The sequence below is a fragment of the Cyphomyrmex costatus genome, unplaced genomic scaffold (genome assembly GCF_001594065.2).
Source record: "Cyphomyrmex costatus isolate MS0001 unplaced genomic scaffold, Ccosl1.0 scaffold975, whole genome shotgun sequence".
Lineage (NCBI taxonomy): Eukaryota > Metazoa > Arthropoda > Insecta > Hymenoptera > Formicidae > Cyphomyrmex > Cyphomyrmex costatus.
Window position 1 is genome coordinate 8263 of NW_017280567.1, and position 12446 is coordinate 20708.

General features: G+C 42.5%; 3 protein-coding genes across 3 annotated transcripts; all 3 read left to right on the forward strand.

Annotated features, from left to right (window-relative positions):
- Positions 1 to 8106: 8106 nt before the first annotated feature.
- LOC108782245 (uncharacterized) lies at positions 8107 to 9345 on the forward strand. The gene is made up of 2 exons (XM_018550463.1): positions 8107 to 8272; positions 8465 to 9345. The coding sequence occupies exons 1-2, from the start codon at positions 8107 to 8109 to the stop codon at positions 9343 to 9345; spliced, it is 1047 nt and encodes a 348-aa protein (XP_018405965.1).
- A 274-nt stretch (positions 9346 to 9619) lies between these two features.
- LOC108782246 (matrix metalloproteinase-14-like) lies at positions 9620 to 10576 on the forward strand. The gene has a single exon (XM_018550464.1). It carries the CDS (start codon positions 9620 to 9622, stop codon positions 10574 to 10576), a length of 957 nt encoding a protein of 318 aa, XP_018405966.1.
- Positions 10577 to 10791: 215 nt separating this feature from the next.
- LOC108782247 (uncharacterized) lies at positions 10792 to 11103 on the forward strand. Its single transcript, XM_018550465.1, has one exon. It carries the CDS (start codon positions 10792 to 10794, stop codon positions 11101 to 11103), a length of 312 nt encoding a protein of 103 aa, XP_018405967.1.
- The last annotated feature ends 1343 nt before the right edge of the window (positions 11104 to 12446 follow it).

Below are 12446 nucleotides of genomic sequence, written 5' to 3' on the forward strand. Positions count from 1 at the left end.
AGTTACGGATTGGATCCAGCTTATTATGTTACTTTGCCGAGTTACACTTGGGACGCTATGTTGAAGAACACCGGTGTCAGATTCGAATTACTTACCGATATCGATATGGTGTTATTTATAGAGCGTGGCATACGAGGTGGTTTAAGCCAATGTTCACATAGGTATGCGCGTGCCAATAATGTACGTACCGACATTTGACCCTTCGAAACCCATTTCGTATCTTATGTATTTCGATGTAAATAATCTGTACGGTTGGGCAATGATGGAACCATTACCATACGGTGAGTTTCATTGGATTGACAACGTCGATGAATTCGACGTCATGTCAGTACCGGTAGACTCAGACGTCGGTTATATTTTAGAGGTCGATCTTACGTATCCGCACGTATTGCATGATTCCCATTACGATCTTCCGTTCTGTCCTACAAAGGAATTACCTCCTGGAGGAAAACGTTACGAAAAACTTTTGGCAACATTGTACGATAAGGAGCGTTACGTCATTCATTATCGCAATTTGCAGCAATGCATTCGACATGGTTTGGTCGTCACGGAAATTCATCGGATATTACAATTTGCGCAATCGAGATGGCTACGAGGATACATAGAATTAAATACGCGATTTCGAATGATTTCGAATAACGATTTCGAACGTAATCTGTATAAATTGATGAACAATGCTGTATTCGGAAAAACAATGGAGAACGTGCGCGATTATAAAGACGTTCGACTTGTAACAGTATGGGACGGAAGATACGGTTTAGAAGCTATGATAGCGAAACCTAATTTTTGCAGTAGAAGTATCTTTTCTGAAAATCTAGTAGCCGTTGAGTTGCGTAAACTCGAGGTAACAATGAACAAACCGATATACGTTGGTATGTGTATTCTCGAAATATCCAAGATTCGTTTGTATGATTTTCATTACGAGCACATGGTGCCGTTGTATCGCGATAAATGCACGCTCATGTATACTGACACAGACAGTTTGATATACTTCTTGAAGTGTGTCAACGCGTACGAGGATATCAAGCGTAATATAACGAAATTCGACACGAGTGATTATCCTGAGGATAATGTATATGATATTCCACGTCTTAATAATAAAATACCAGGTTTAATGAAAAATGAAAACAACGGTGCGGTAATGACTGAATTCATTGGACTTAGAGCGAAGATGTACGCATTGAGAGTTATCGGTGTGAGCGATGTAAAAAAGATAAGGGTATTAGAAAAAGCGTTGTTGCGAAAACAATATTGTTTGAGGATTATGTAAAATGTTTGCATGAAGCGTACGAACAGTCGAGACGTCAATCGCGAATACGATCGTCTTTGCACGAGGTTTTTACGATTTTTGAAACGAAAATTGCTCTAAGTCCGTATGATGACAAACGATACGTCTTACCTAATGCAATCGGTACTCTACCTTGGGGACATTATAAAATACCCAATTTCGCGGACGTACAATAAAATACCTTTATATTAACATGCATTACAATATCCATATATTAATATGTGTTAAAGTAATATTATATTAACAATCGGTGTATGTTGCATGATTTTGTTTATTGTTATATCTTTAATTCAAAATCACACAAATGTTATGTGCTTTGGATACACTATAATACCCTTATATTAACACGCGTTTATATATTACACGATTTGTGCTATTATTGGATACATTACGAACAATTATTCATGTACTTCTTATGTAATTTTATTGTTCAATAAATATACTTTTTACAAAACATCAGCTTTATTTATCCATGAATTATGAGAGTTGTCCATTCCCAACCATTTCACGTATACTTCGCTGCCTCGTTTACATAATACTTTCTCCACAAGATAGACGTTCGGATTGGACACTCGTTGCAGTTCGTATTCGTAAAAACCACCGACTATCGGCTCTCCTCGATAATCTCTCAGTAGATACGTTGCAGGATTCGTCCGTTGTACTTTGGCGAAATGGAAAATCTCAGTGGACCAATTTGGTGTGTATCCTTTTTCAATATCGTTTTGAATTTACTAACATGTACTGGATCGCCTATCCTGAATTTCGTTGGAGGAGCAATTTTCACGTGACTGTACACCGTCGACAATAGACGTTTTGCAACGGGAAGTGTGACGTCTATCGGACGCATTCCAATGGTTCGATGTCTACTACGATTGTAATCTGACAATAAACGCGGCAATTCGTCGATCCATTTGTACGTGCCGTTCAACGTGAATACTTTCCACATATTATTTTTGAGAGTACGGTTGAATCGTTCCACTACCGACGCTTTCATTACCGAATACGTAGAATAGTGATTTACGTTGTGTTTCTGCAAAAGTGTCTGCACGGTGGCGTTGTAGAATTCCTTTCTTTGATCCGTCTGTAGATTCCACTGTCTGTAGATATCGTTTGTCTTCGCGAAATATTTTGGATAACGCCGCGGTTACGTCGCTTCCGCTCTTGATCTTGAGGGGAAATGCCCACGCATATTTACTCAAAACATCGATAACAGTCAAAATGTAGTTAAAACCTTTATTCGATTGAGCATAAGGGCGCATCTCAACAACATCTGCCTGCCATAAATCGTCAAGATCGCGCATGATGACTCGTCGTCGCGGAAAATTTCTCCGCGCGGATGCGTGAAGCTCCTCCACGAGTCTCCGTTTCTCGACACTCATCTTCGTTTCTCGACACTCATCTCCAATCCGTTTTGTCTTTTACGTTTACTACTACTATTGAAACGATTCAATTTATGATAAATCCAGACTCGCGAAGTTCATCGATTATCGATAGAATTTCGTTGTCGTGAGCGTTATTGCCAGCACTACGGGAGGCATCGAGCAACTGAAGACGGTCCACCAACTCATTCGGATCGTCCCAATGAACGTAATCGACTTTGTTGTCCGTTACCCTCATAGTCGTCGGCACACCCGCCGATAATATACTTGTACTTGTGTCCCTTGTTGCTTTTGACAGGCATTTCAGCGTTATGACGACGTCTGTGAGCATTAGTTGTCAACAGTATCCTCTTGTATGTTTGCTTATCGTTCTCGGTGTAGATGTCGTCGTCGGGAAGTCTCTTGAAAATTAACTCATACAGACCTCGTGTACCCTTATATCTGTTTCCATCGATCATTATGGTATCGTCTGTATCCACATCGAATTTTTTATCATCCAACATTGTACCGTTCTCATCGAAATAAACCGTACACGTTATCGATTTCATTTCTCTTGTCACCACTCAGAAGAGCATTGATGTATATGTGTCCTAACGGTCCTAGCTGACTGATTAATCTATCGCGACCTTGAGGTGTCCTTAAAACTTCTCTAACAGACGTTTCGAGAGATGGATCAGCATTGTTGGAGGTTTCGAAAACGTCCTCATCCTGTACCGCGGGAAAATGAAGTTGTGAATTTATCGACTGTGACATAACGTTCGACGACTGTTCTTTTAACGGAGATCGATTTTGTTTACTTTTTCTAGCAATTGCATCATCATTAACATCATTATCATCATTGTCGTTGTCGCTGTGCTTACGTTTACCTTTCGACGTTTTTACTTTCACGACATCTCCAATTTTCGACTGTTTGTCTCGTTCAGCTGTAACGATGCACTCCGCAATGCATCGTTCCGACGATACCAGCCGTCAGAAACATTTCATATTTCGCGATATTAGAATTACCGCCGTCGACAGTAGCTATCGCCGCTCCGACCGAACGCGTCCGAAGATCGCCGAACGATCTGAACTTCGCGCTATCCGCTGCTCCGACCGAACGCGACCGAACATCGCCGATCGACAATCCCCTCCGCAGGAATTGCCGACCGCCAAGCGATAACGGAAAAAACCGTAAGTAAACGAGCGGGAGCAATAATTAGTATATAACGCATAATTATTGCTCCGGGAGCTCTCTTCTATCCTAACCGCCGTTCCAGTACAAATTCCGCTCCGATCCTAGCTCCGGTGATCCGACGCGAAAAGGGGGTCAAGTGTTCTTGGTCTCCGTCAAGCGTTCTTGACAGTCGATCACCAAAGTTCCTGATCCGCTGGCCGTACGACGCGAAAAGGGGGTAAAGCGTTCTTTGCCTCCGTCAAGCGTTCTTGACAGCCGTACGCCAGTATCCTAGACTTTGCGCACCGGCGAGAAAAGGGGGTGAAGTGTTCTTCGCCTCCGCCAAGCGTTCTTGGCAGTCGGTCGTAAGGTTCCTGTGCATTTTACATTTTTGCGAAGCGTCCCTCATTACATAAAGGGAACGCGTTATCCGCGCCGCGACCATCGTCCGCCGCTGGCGTATACTCCGCGTCCGCGAATTCGTATCGTCATACCGTCGACCGCGCCCCGCGTCCGTCTTGAGATTTAAAGATCCCCACGTGTTTTCCGCCGTACTCGCGCCGTAATTTACACGTCTAGTTTTTCTGTTCGTGCCGTCCGTAATGTCTTAGTTTCTTTGTCCGCGCCTCGTAGTTTTTCTATACACGTCTTGTATCCGTCTCGTCTACTTGCCGTCTCGACAATATACACAACATACACATCTACACCGGCACACGAATACACACCTGCTTGTCATTTACGAACACGTACACACACTCATTTGTAAATACACACACTACACACAATAAACGTTTCTGTCTCTTGTAAAATACTGTGTCTAGTCTAATCATTTGATTCTACATTCTCTCTTCCCGTGCGAACCTTTTTCGCGACTAGCGAAATTTGCGACGAGCTGATTCGCGCGGAAATTAGGTTGTTTCACAGTGATATCGACAATTTGTCTCAACGGTTCTACGATCGGTTTGAATCTTTTCTCCAGGGCATTTTCGCTCTCCATTATGCCCGTTTTCAACGCTCTGTGTTTCTTACGAATCGACGCACGTGTTTTCGCGATCAGTTTTGCGGTTCTTTTGCGTTCGGCGATGCTATTCGTTTCGTCCATACCGTCGCGCTGTCACGATAAACACTGTACGACTTACAGAATCGCGAAATCGTCGAAGCCACGTCTAAACCTGCCATTCTGTAACGCGCTGTCCTTGTCTATAACCACGAAACCATATTTGCGTTGCCAACATAGATGACACAGTGTGCAAAATTTCTCGTACAACATATCAGTATTCACGTGATCGTTGTAAATGTGTTTCAGATTGGTGCCATCTTGTTTGAATAGAATTAGCAAATTGGTATTGTCGCGTATGAGATGCTTTGGTATTTTCGCGTATGTTTGACAGAGATAAAAACAATCGACACTCGCATGTCGACCCATAGCGAAGTATTCCCTGATAGTATTCTGCTAGTCGCAGGCCACGTCGTCGAATACGAAAATCGAGTTTGGAAGCGCTTCGCTAGGCGGAATAACGTCACCATTATTAGAAAAAGCATAGTAACCGATATCTTCGATCGATTTCAGCAGCTCTTCGAGATATCAATATTTAGGTTGAAACAAGGATTTCGAATAAACGTAAACGTTTTCGAAACGTAAACCATGTGGACTCTCTATCAGACTTAGCAACATATTCGTTTTACCGCAATTGGAAGGTCCGCAAATGATGCAACGTATCGAACTAGGTAGTGCAGGACCGTGTCTGCAATTCTCTCTGACCATGTCACTCGACATCAGTTTTCCGATCGAGATTCGATACTCCTATCGTTCGAGATTGTCGCACGAATCGCATTTGTCGCTCTTTTGACGGGCGTGCGCGAACTTAGATGCGACAGGGGGAAGTCACGTGCTATTTATACCGCGAACAGACGAGTTTCGCACAGTCTATCATCTATTGTGACGAGTGATCATTCAACGAAAAAAAAAAAAGTTCATTCTGATAACGGACAAACGCGACATTCTCGCTTTTACAGCCGAACAACTGCAATACGTACCAAGGGTCATCCTTCTGCGCGATTTCGAAAATTATATCGAAGAATTGTGGGATCGATTGCCCGATCATATAAAAGCCGATACTGAGGTGAAACGTTGTCGTATGTGTTTCGAGCATTATAATCTTCCGAATCAAAAAACGCATATAGACGGATCACCGCCTCTTACCAAGAATTGTCTCCAATGTCGCGTTGATATGCAAACAATCGCGTTGGAATGATACCTGCGCACGGCACGGGTTTACTGAACGCGACGATAAACGCGCTTCCGTTTGAATTACACATTCCTGGATACCAATTTTGCGGACCAGGTACGCGTCTCGCGAAACGATTAGCTCGCGGCGATCGAGGCATCAATAAATTAGATGCGGCTTGTCGCGAACACGATATCGCATATTCGCAAAGCAAAGACCTCGCCAGTCGACACAATGCTGATCGAGCTCTCGCCGAGAAAGCAAAACAGCGTATTACAGCAAGCGATTTGACATTCGATGAGAAAACCGTCGCGACCGCCGTGTGGGCAGCCATGAAGGCGAAGACAAAATTGGGCATGGGTGTGAGAAAAAGAAAAAAGTCAAGGAAAACGAGGATTTTATCTGTAGCGAAACGCGGTGGTTTTCTGCCAATTTTACCGGTGTTGGGTCGGATCTTTGATCGGTGGAGCAGCTACCGTGGCGAAAGCAGTGGGCGATCGAAAAGCCGCTCGACGACAACTCGAGGAATTGCAACGTTACAATCGCGCGATGGAGGGTCGAGGTCTGTACATTGCGCCACACAAACGTGGAGGTCGCGTGAGGAAAAGAACGAGGAGGGTAAAAAAAAAATATCATGGAAGAAAACGGTAGAGGATCTTAGATTACCGATCTCCGGCATCACGACGAACGAGCAATTGCGTCGTTCAGCGTATCTTTTAAAATTGCCATTCTTCAGAGGTGTATTTATGCGCGATGCGATGCCCGCGAAACCACGTCGTAACGAGAGCGGTATCGTGAATCTCGACGATTCGACAGCCCCCGGTACACACTGGGTCGCTTACGCGAAGAGGGGAAACGAATCTGTCTACTTCGACGGTTTCGGTAATCTGAGACCACCGACAGAAGTGGAACGATATCTCGGAGGTAACATTGCATACAACAGGCGATCGTATCAGTCGTACGATCAAAGCATTTGCGGTCAGTTGTGTCTACGGTTTCTCTGGGAGATCGATTGGAAGAGGAAAAAAGTCCTCGTGTGACAGATCGCACTACAATCCGAACAGTTCAGCGATGGCTTTCGCGCTACGATCATGTCATTGACTCTCTCACTAACGGGAAAAAACAGTGTCCTCGCGGCGAATTACTTCTCCGCTTTGGACTTGAGCGGTAGCGAATACGAATTGGGTCTTACAAATTTCGAAACGTACAACACGATACCGAACGTCACCTCCTCGAATAATAAATTCCACTTCGATACCGACGACATTACGATCACGATTCCCGTAGGTTCGTACGAATTGAACGATATCGAAAAGTATCTGAGGACCGCTATAGTTCACAATACACTACCGAGTACTATCAACAATGACGAACTCGAAGAATTCGACGAGGTAGATCTAATATTCGAGGACGAAAGAACTATGGAACGAGCGAAATCTGTATTGATTCTTCGCGCGAACGAAAACACCATGAGAAGTGAGATCAAGTGTCAATATTTAATAGATTTTTCCAAAACGAACAGTATCGGTTCATTTTTGGGTTTTTCATCTCGTATATTACGACCGAACAAGTGGCACGTATCGGACGAACCGGTTAAAATTATGAACGTGAATATAATTGGCGTTAAGTGTAACATTACCTCGAGTGCGTACAACAACGACAGATCGGTACACACGATACACGAATTCGCGGTGAACGTTCCTCCAGGATATAAACTATTCGTTACTCCGGCGCACGTCATTTATCTCCCGGTCATCGCACGAAACATTACCGATATAACGATACGTGTAATGGATCAAAACGGACAATTGATCGACTTTCGCGGCGAAGAGATATCGATTCGACTTGACATACGACGTAAATACTAGAAAAACTATGTTCGAGGGTGAAAGATGCTCGTCCTGAACGATTCGTACGACGGAGTGAACGTATCGCAAACACCGACATTGTGAAAGCCATTCAAAAATCGATACGATTAAACGAAAAAACAAAGAAGAGGAGGTCGATTAAACGCGAGGAACGTCGCCTTTCTACGGTCTCTCGGATTTGTCGTGAGAAATGAATCGTGACATCCTGAAGATCGGAGGTGCTCCGATCTTCGACGATCGCATCGTTAAAATAGAGACTCACACTTACAATCCGTACGCTAACACTACATTCGGATATAGCGATGAAATACGAATACCGATTCAACACCAGGATCTCTACACGTTACCGTGCGAAAGTGTGCTCTAAATCGAGGGAAAATTCGTCATAAAAAAGAAGGAAGGAAGTACCGACCGAACACCGAAACTGACGAATAACTGCGTCGCATTCATGTTCGACGAGATTCGTTACGAATTAGACGGAGTTGAAATTGACAGAAACAGAAACGTCGGTATTACAAGCACTATTAAAAATTACATTTCGTTGACAGCTGAAAGAAATAAAACGTTAGAGAATGCAGGATGGAAAATTGCATTTTCTCTAGACTCTTTGCTCGATCGACCAATAACAGCATCTGAAGAGTTTAACTTCTGTGTACCGCTCATCACACTTCTTGGATTTTGTGAGGACTACAAACATATAGTGATAAACGCCCGACATGAACTCGTTCTGATACGTGCGCGTAACGACAACAATTGCGTTATCACTAGCGACACCGAAGAATTTACACTCACATTATCAAAAGTACAATGGAAGATGCCGCACGTGATACTGAACGACGTAAACAAATTATCACTCTTGCGAACGTTGGAAAACGGACGATATCTCAGCATGGGATTTCGATCTTGGGATTTGTACGAGTTTCCTCTACTTCAGAGCACGACGAAGCATTCGTGGGCTGTGAAGACAACGTCGCATTTGGAAAAACCACGATACGTGATCCTTTTGCTTCAAACTGGAAAGCGAAACGTACTCTCTCAGGATAGTACTCGTTTCGACGCGTGCGCGCTCGTCAACGTGAAACTCTTTTTGAACTCCGATTTTTTTCCATACGATGATATGAATGTGGATTTTGAACGTAATAAAGTCGCAATACTATACGACATGTATACAAAATTTGCCAACTCGTACTACGGCTACGAAAGAAACGAAACTTTGTTATCACTCGCGCAATTTATTTCGTCCGCGCCACTCGTGGTGATCGATTGCTCTCGTCAAAACGAATCTGTAAAGAGCGCAACCGTGGACATTCGTATCGAATTCGAATGTAGAGCAAACATTCCGCCGAGCACTACGGCCTATTGTCTAATTATTCATGACAGAGTAATAGAGTACATTCCATTGACAAATGTCGTTCGTAAAATTATCTAACAATAAAGATAACGATTTTGACAATATTACAGGCTGAGTATTTTAAAATGTACGCTTCACAAAATAAACGTTATTTGAAACGAACTGTACTAATGTATACCTCACATAATAAACGTTATTTGAAACGAACTGTACTACGTTTATTGACACTCCTACCGATTTGTTTCCTATATCTATTTTCGACACACATACCACATATCTCTCCCCCTCCCCATACTCGGCAGAATGCGATTGACAGTCGAACCGTACATTTCCGCTGTGCACGTACGCCGCGATGTCTCTCGCTTACCTCGTAGCTTTCGTTTCCGTAACGGTATGCGCGTCGACGCCGACGGCTGAAAATCTCGTAAACACAGAAGTGATAGAATATTTGCAGAGGTACGGTTACCTAAACGAGGCAGATGTAACTACTCACACGTCGATCGAGGATGAAAAAATTAAAGAGGCTATCGCATTATTTCAAGAATACTATCAAATACCAGGTAACGGTATATTGAACGATAATACGTTAGATCAAATACGAAAACCTCGATGTGGACTTCCGGATATACCACACCAGAAACACAATACGAATACAGTAAAATGGAAAAAAACGCATCATACGTGGAACTTTCACTTAGCGGACGCGAATACATTGAAACTCGCGACATACGCATTCTCAATATGGGCAGCGAACACGTCTCTAACATTCGAACGTAAAACGTTAAATCCAGATATTTTGATATCATATCGCGAAGGAATTCACACATATGTCGACAACAGACGCAAGGAAATGATCTGTTCCGGTTTGTTCGACGGACCCGGTGGAGTGCTCGCACACGCGTTTCCACCTATGAACGACCCCATGCAAAGCACTGAGATACACGTAGACGTAGCGGAACCTTGGCTTATACAATTAAACGAAAGTATATCAGAAAACAAACTACATTTACTTTACACATTAACGCACGAAATCAGACATTCATTAGGATTATCGCACAATTATCGCGCAGATTCTCTAATGTTTCCTTACGTCACCGACAGATCCACTACACTCAGTATAGAGGACATTTTAGCTATTCAACGTCTATATGGAAAAAAAAATCCTAATGAAGTATCGAGTACACGGTCTCCACCGGTAACTACAGACACGCGTAAAACATCAACGCAAAATCTGTGCGATCTACCATACATGGACAATGTACTGGTGTTGAAACATCACATATTCGTCACTTATCGAAGGAGCACATGAGTGATAGCCATCAATGGTAAAAGGTACAAGGGACCACTCGCGCTCAATGACTATCTTCGTTTTCTTCCGGCGAACGTTTTAATAAACGCGGTGTATCAACGGCCATCAGAAGAAATTGTGATGTTTGCGAATAATACAATTTACATGGTAGATTATCCGAGTTTTCAATTGAAAAATGGTCGAAAACGTATTCCGACCTGAACTTTCCCGCAGAAATGCACGTTAACGCAGCATTAGTCACCAACCGAGGACAAACGTACGTGATCTTCGATGGCGACAGCGTAGCGTTAATGAATGAATGCGACATGACTATTCGCGAATATCACTCGTTAAAATCGATATTTCCGGGAATACCATCATCTCCGACTGCAGCCTACCGATATATCGACGGTTCTCTTCATTTCCTACAAAAACGTCAATATTACAAATTCAACGATTTCACCCAAACAGTAACGAATGCCGATAAGTTCGACATGAAAATACTCAACGTAAATTGTCCTACAGAAGGGCTGCTAAGAAAATTGTAAGGTCTTCTTAATCGACTGCTTCAATCAAATAATTTACTCGAATACACCGCAGAGGATGCATTAGACGATTAGCACGATGTTTTAAGTAAAAGAATATATTACTACATGGGTACGCAGACGATCAGTGCGAAAGAACGAATCGTTCGATTAACATCATGAGAGAGAGACATGTACGCGATTTCAAACGACACCGACGACGACTCTCGACGTCTCCTCATCGAGCGTACGAATGACGCGAAGATCAGAAGAGTTTTCACCAATACGGCAGCAAAGCATTTCATCACGGAGCACGATGGAAAAAAGGAAAAACAGTATAACGAAGCGAACAATATGCAGAAACAATATAACGAAAAAGTAGATACAAAAGACACGTAGGTATTTGTATTTTTTTTAATCATTGTTTTTTCTGAACTAATTTTTTTTTTCTTTTGCACAGAACCACAGTACGCATATTGGAACGAAGATCTCCTTTAACTGCTACCGGATACAAGTATCTAACCGTCGGCATCAACGTCAAATTGCCCTGCGAGATAACTGTCGTTCTTGAAGACAGTCACGGCAAAGAGATGTTCCTCTCAGCGACCGTACGGAGCGAGCTCACCGAACATAAACGCGTCATATTGTCGCTTTTGCAACCCGAAAATACAAAAGGAAAACACGCACCATCGCCAACATACATCGGAGATGTGACATTGCATTTCGGTCGAATTAACAGTATACCGATGTTGCGTCTTGATTTGACATCTTCACGAATGACCTTATCAAACAGTACAGTTGTCAATTTATTCAATCTAGAATATTGCGTCAATCGTCTCATTTCCTCATTCGATAATGTATCTGACATCATAAACAAAAAGTACTCGCGTCTTCTCAATATCGCGGCTAATGTGAACGATTCTACGAACATACAAAAAATCATGTACGAAAATGAATGCTTCGATCGCAACGACATAATCGATTGCGAACTAATCGCACTGATCTTCGGACCGAATTAAAACGCTTTAAGAATAAACATTATTTTGTATTATTAAATTGTATTCTCTCATGTAGTAACACCACTCGAATAAATATATTGACAAATAAGAAAATCAATTTTACATTTAATCTGACTAAATTACACGACAAAAAAAATGTATTTTATTCAACACGCGACCCTGAGGACTATAAATAGATCGCAATCGCGCGTAGCGACCTTGAATAAATTAACGGTAAGCGCGTAGCGAACGACGAGGAAAACGGGAAAAAAACTAACGCGCGTCTTCGAATAAATATATACATTAATATCAAACAATGTAAGGGCACAGTATATCAGTACATATATATATATATATATATATATATAT

Bases quoted from the DNA above. Each gene is read 5' to 3' on its own strand.
- LOC108782245 (XM_018550463.1), top strand. From the start codon at position 8,107: ATGAATCGTGACATCCTGAAGATCGGAGGTGCTCCGATCTTCGACGAT. The intron at 8,273-8,464 runs GTGTGCTCTAAA...TTTCGTTGACAG, and splicing joins CTACACGTTACCGTGCGAAA to CTGAAAGAAATAAAACGTTA.
- LOC108782247 (XM_018550465.1), top strand. From the start codon at position 10,792: ATGCACGTTAACGCAGCATTAGTCACCAACCGAGGACAAACGTACGTG.
- LOC108782246 (XM_018550464.1), top strand. From the start codon at position 9,620: ATGTCTCTCGCTTACCTCGTAGCTTTCGTTTCCGTAACGGTATGCGCG.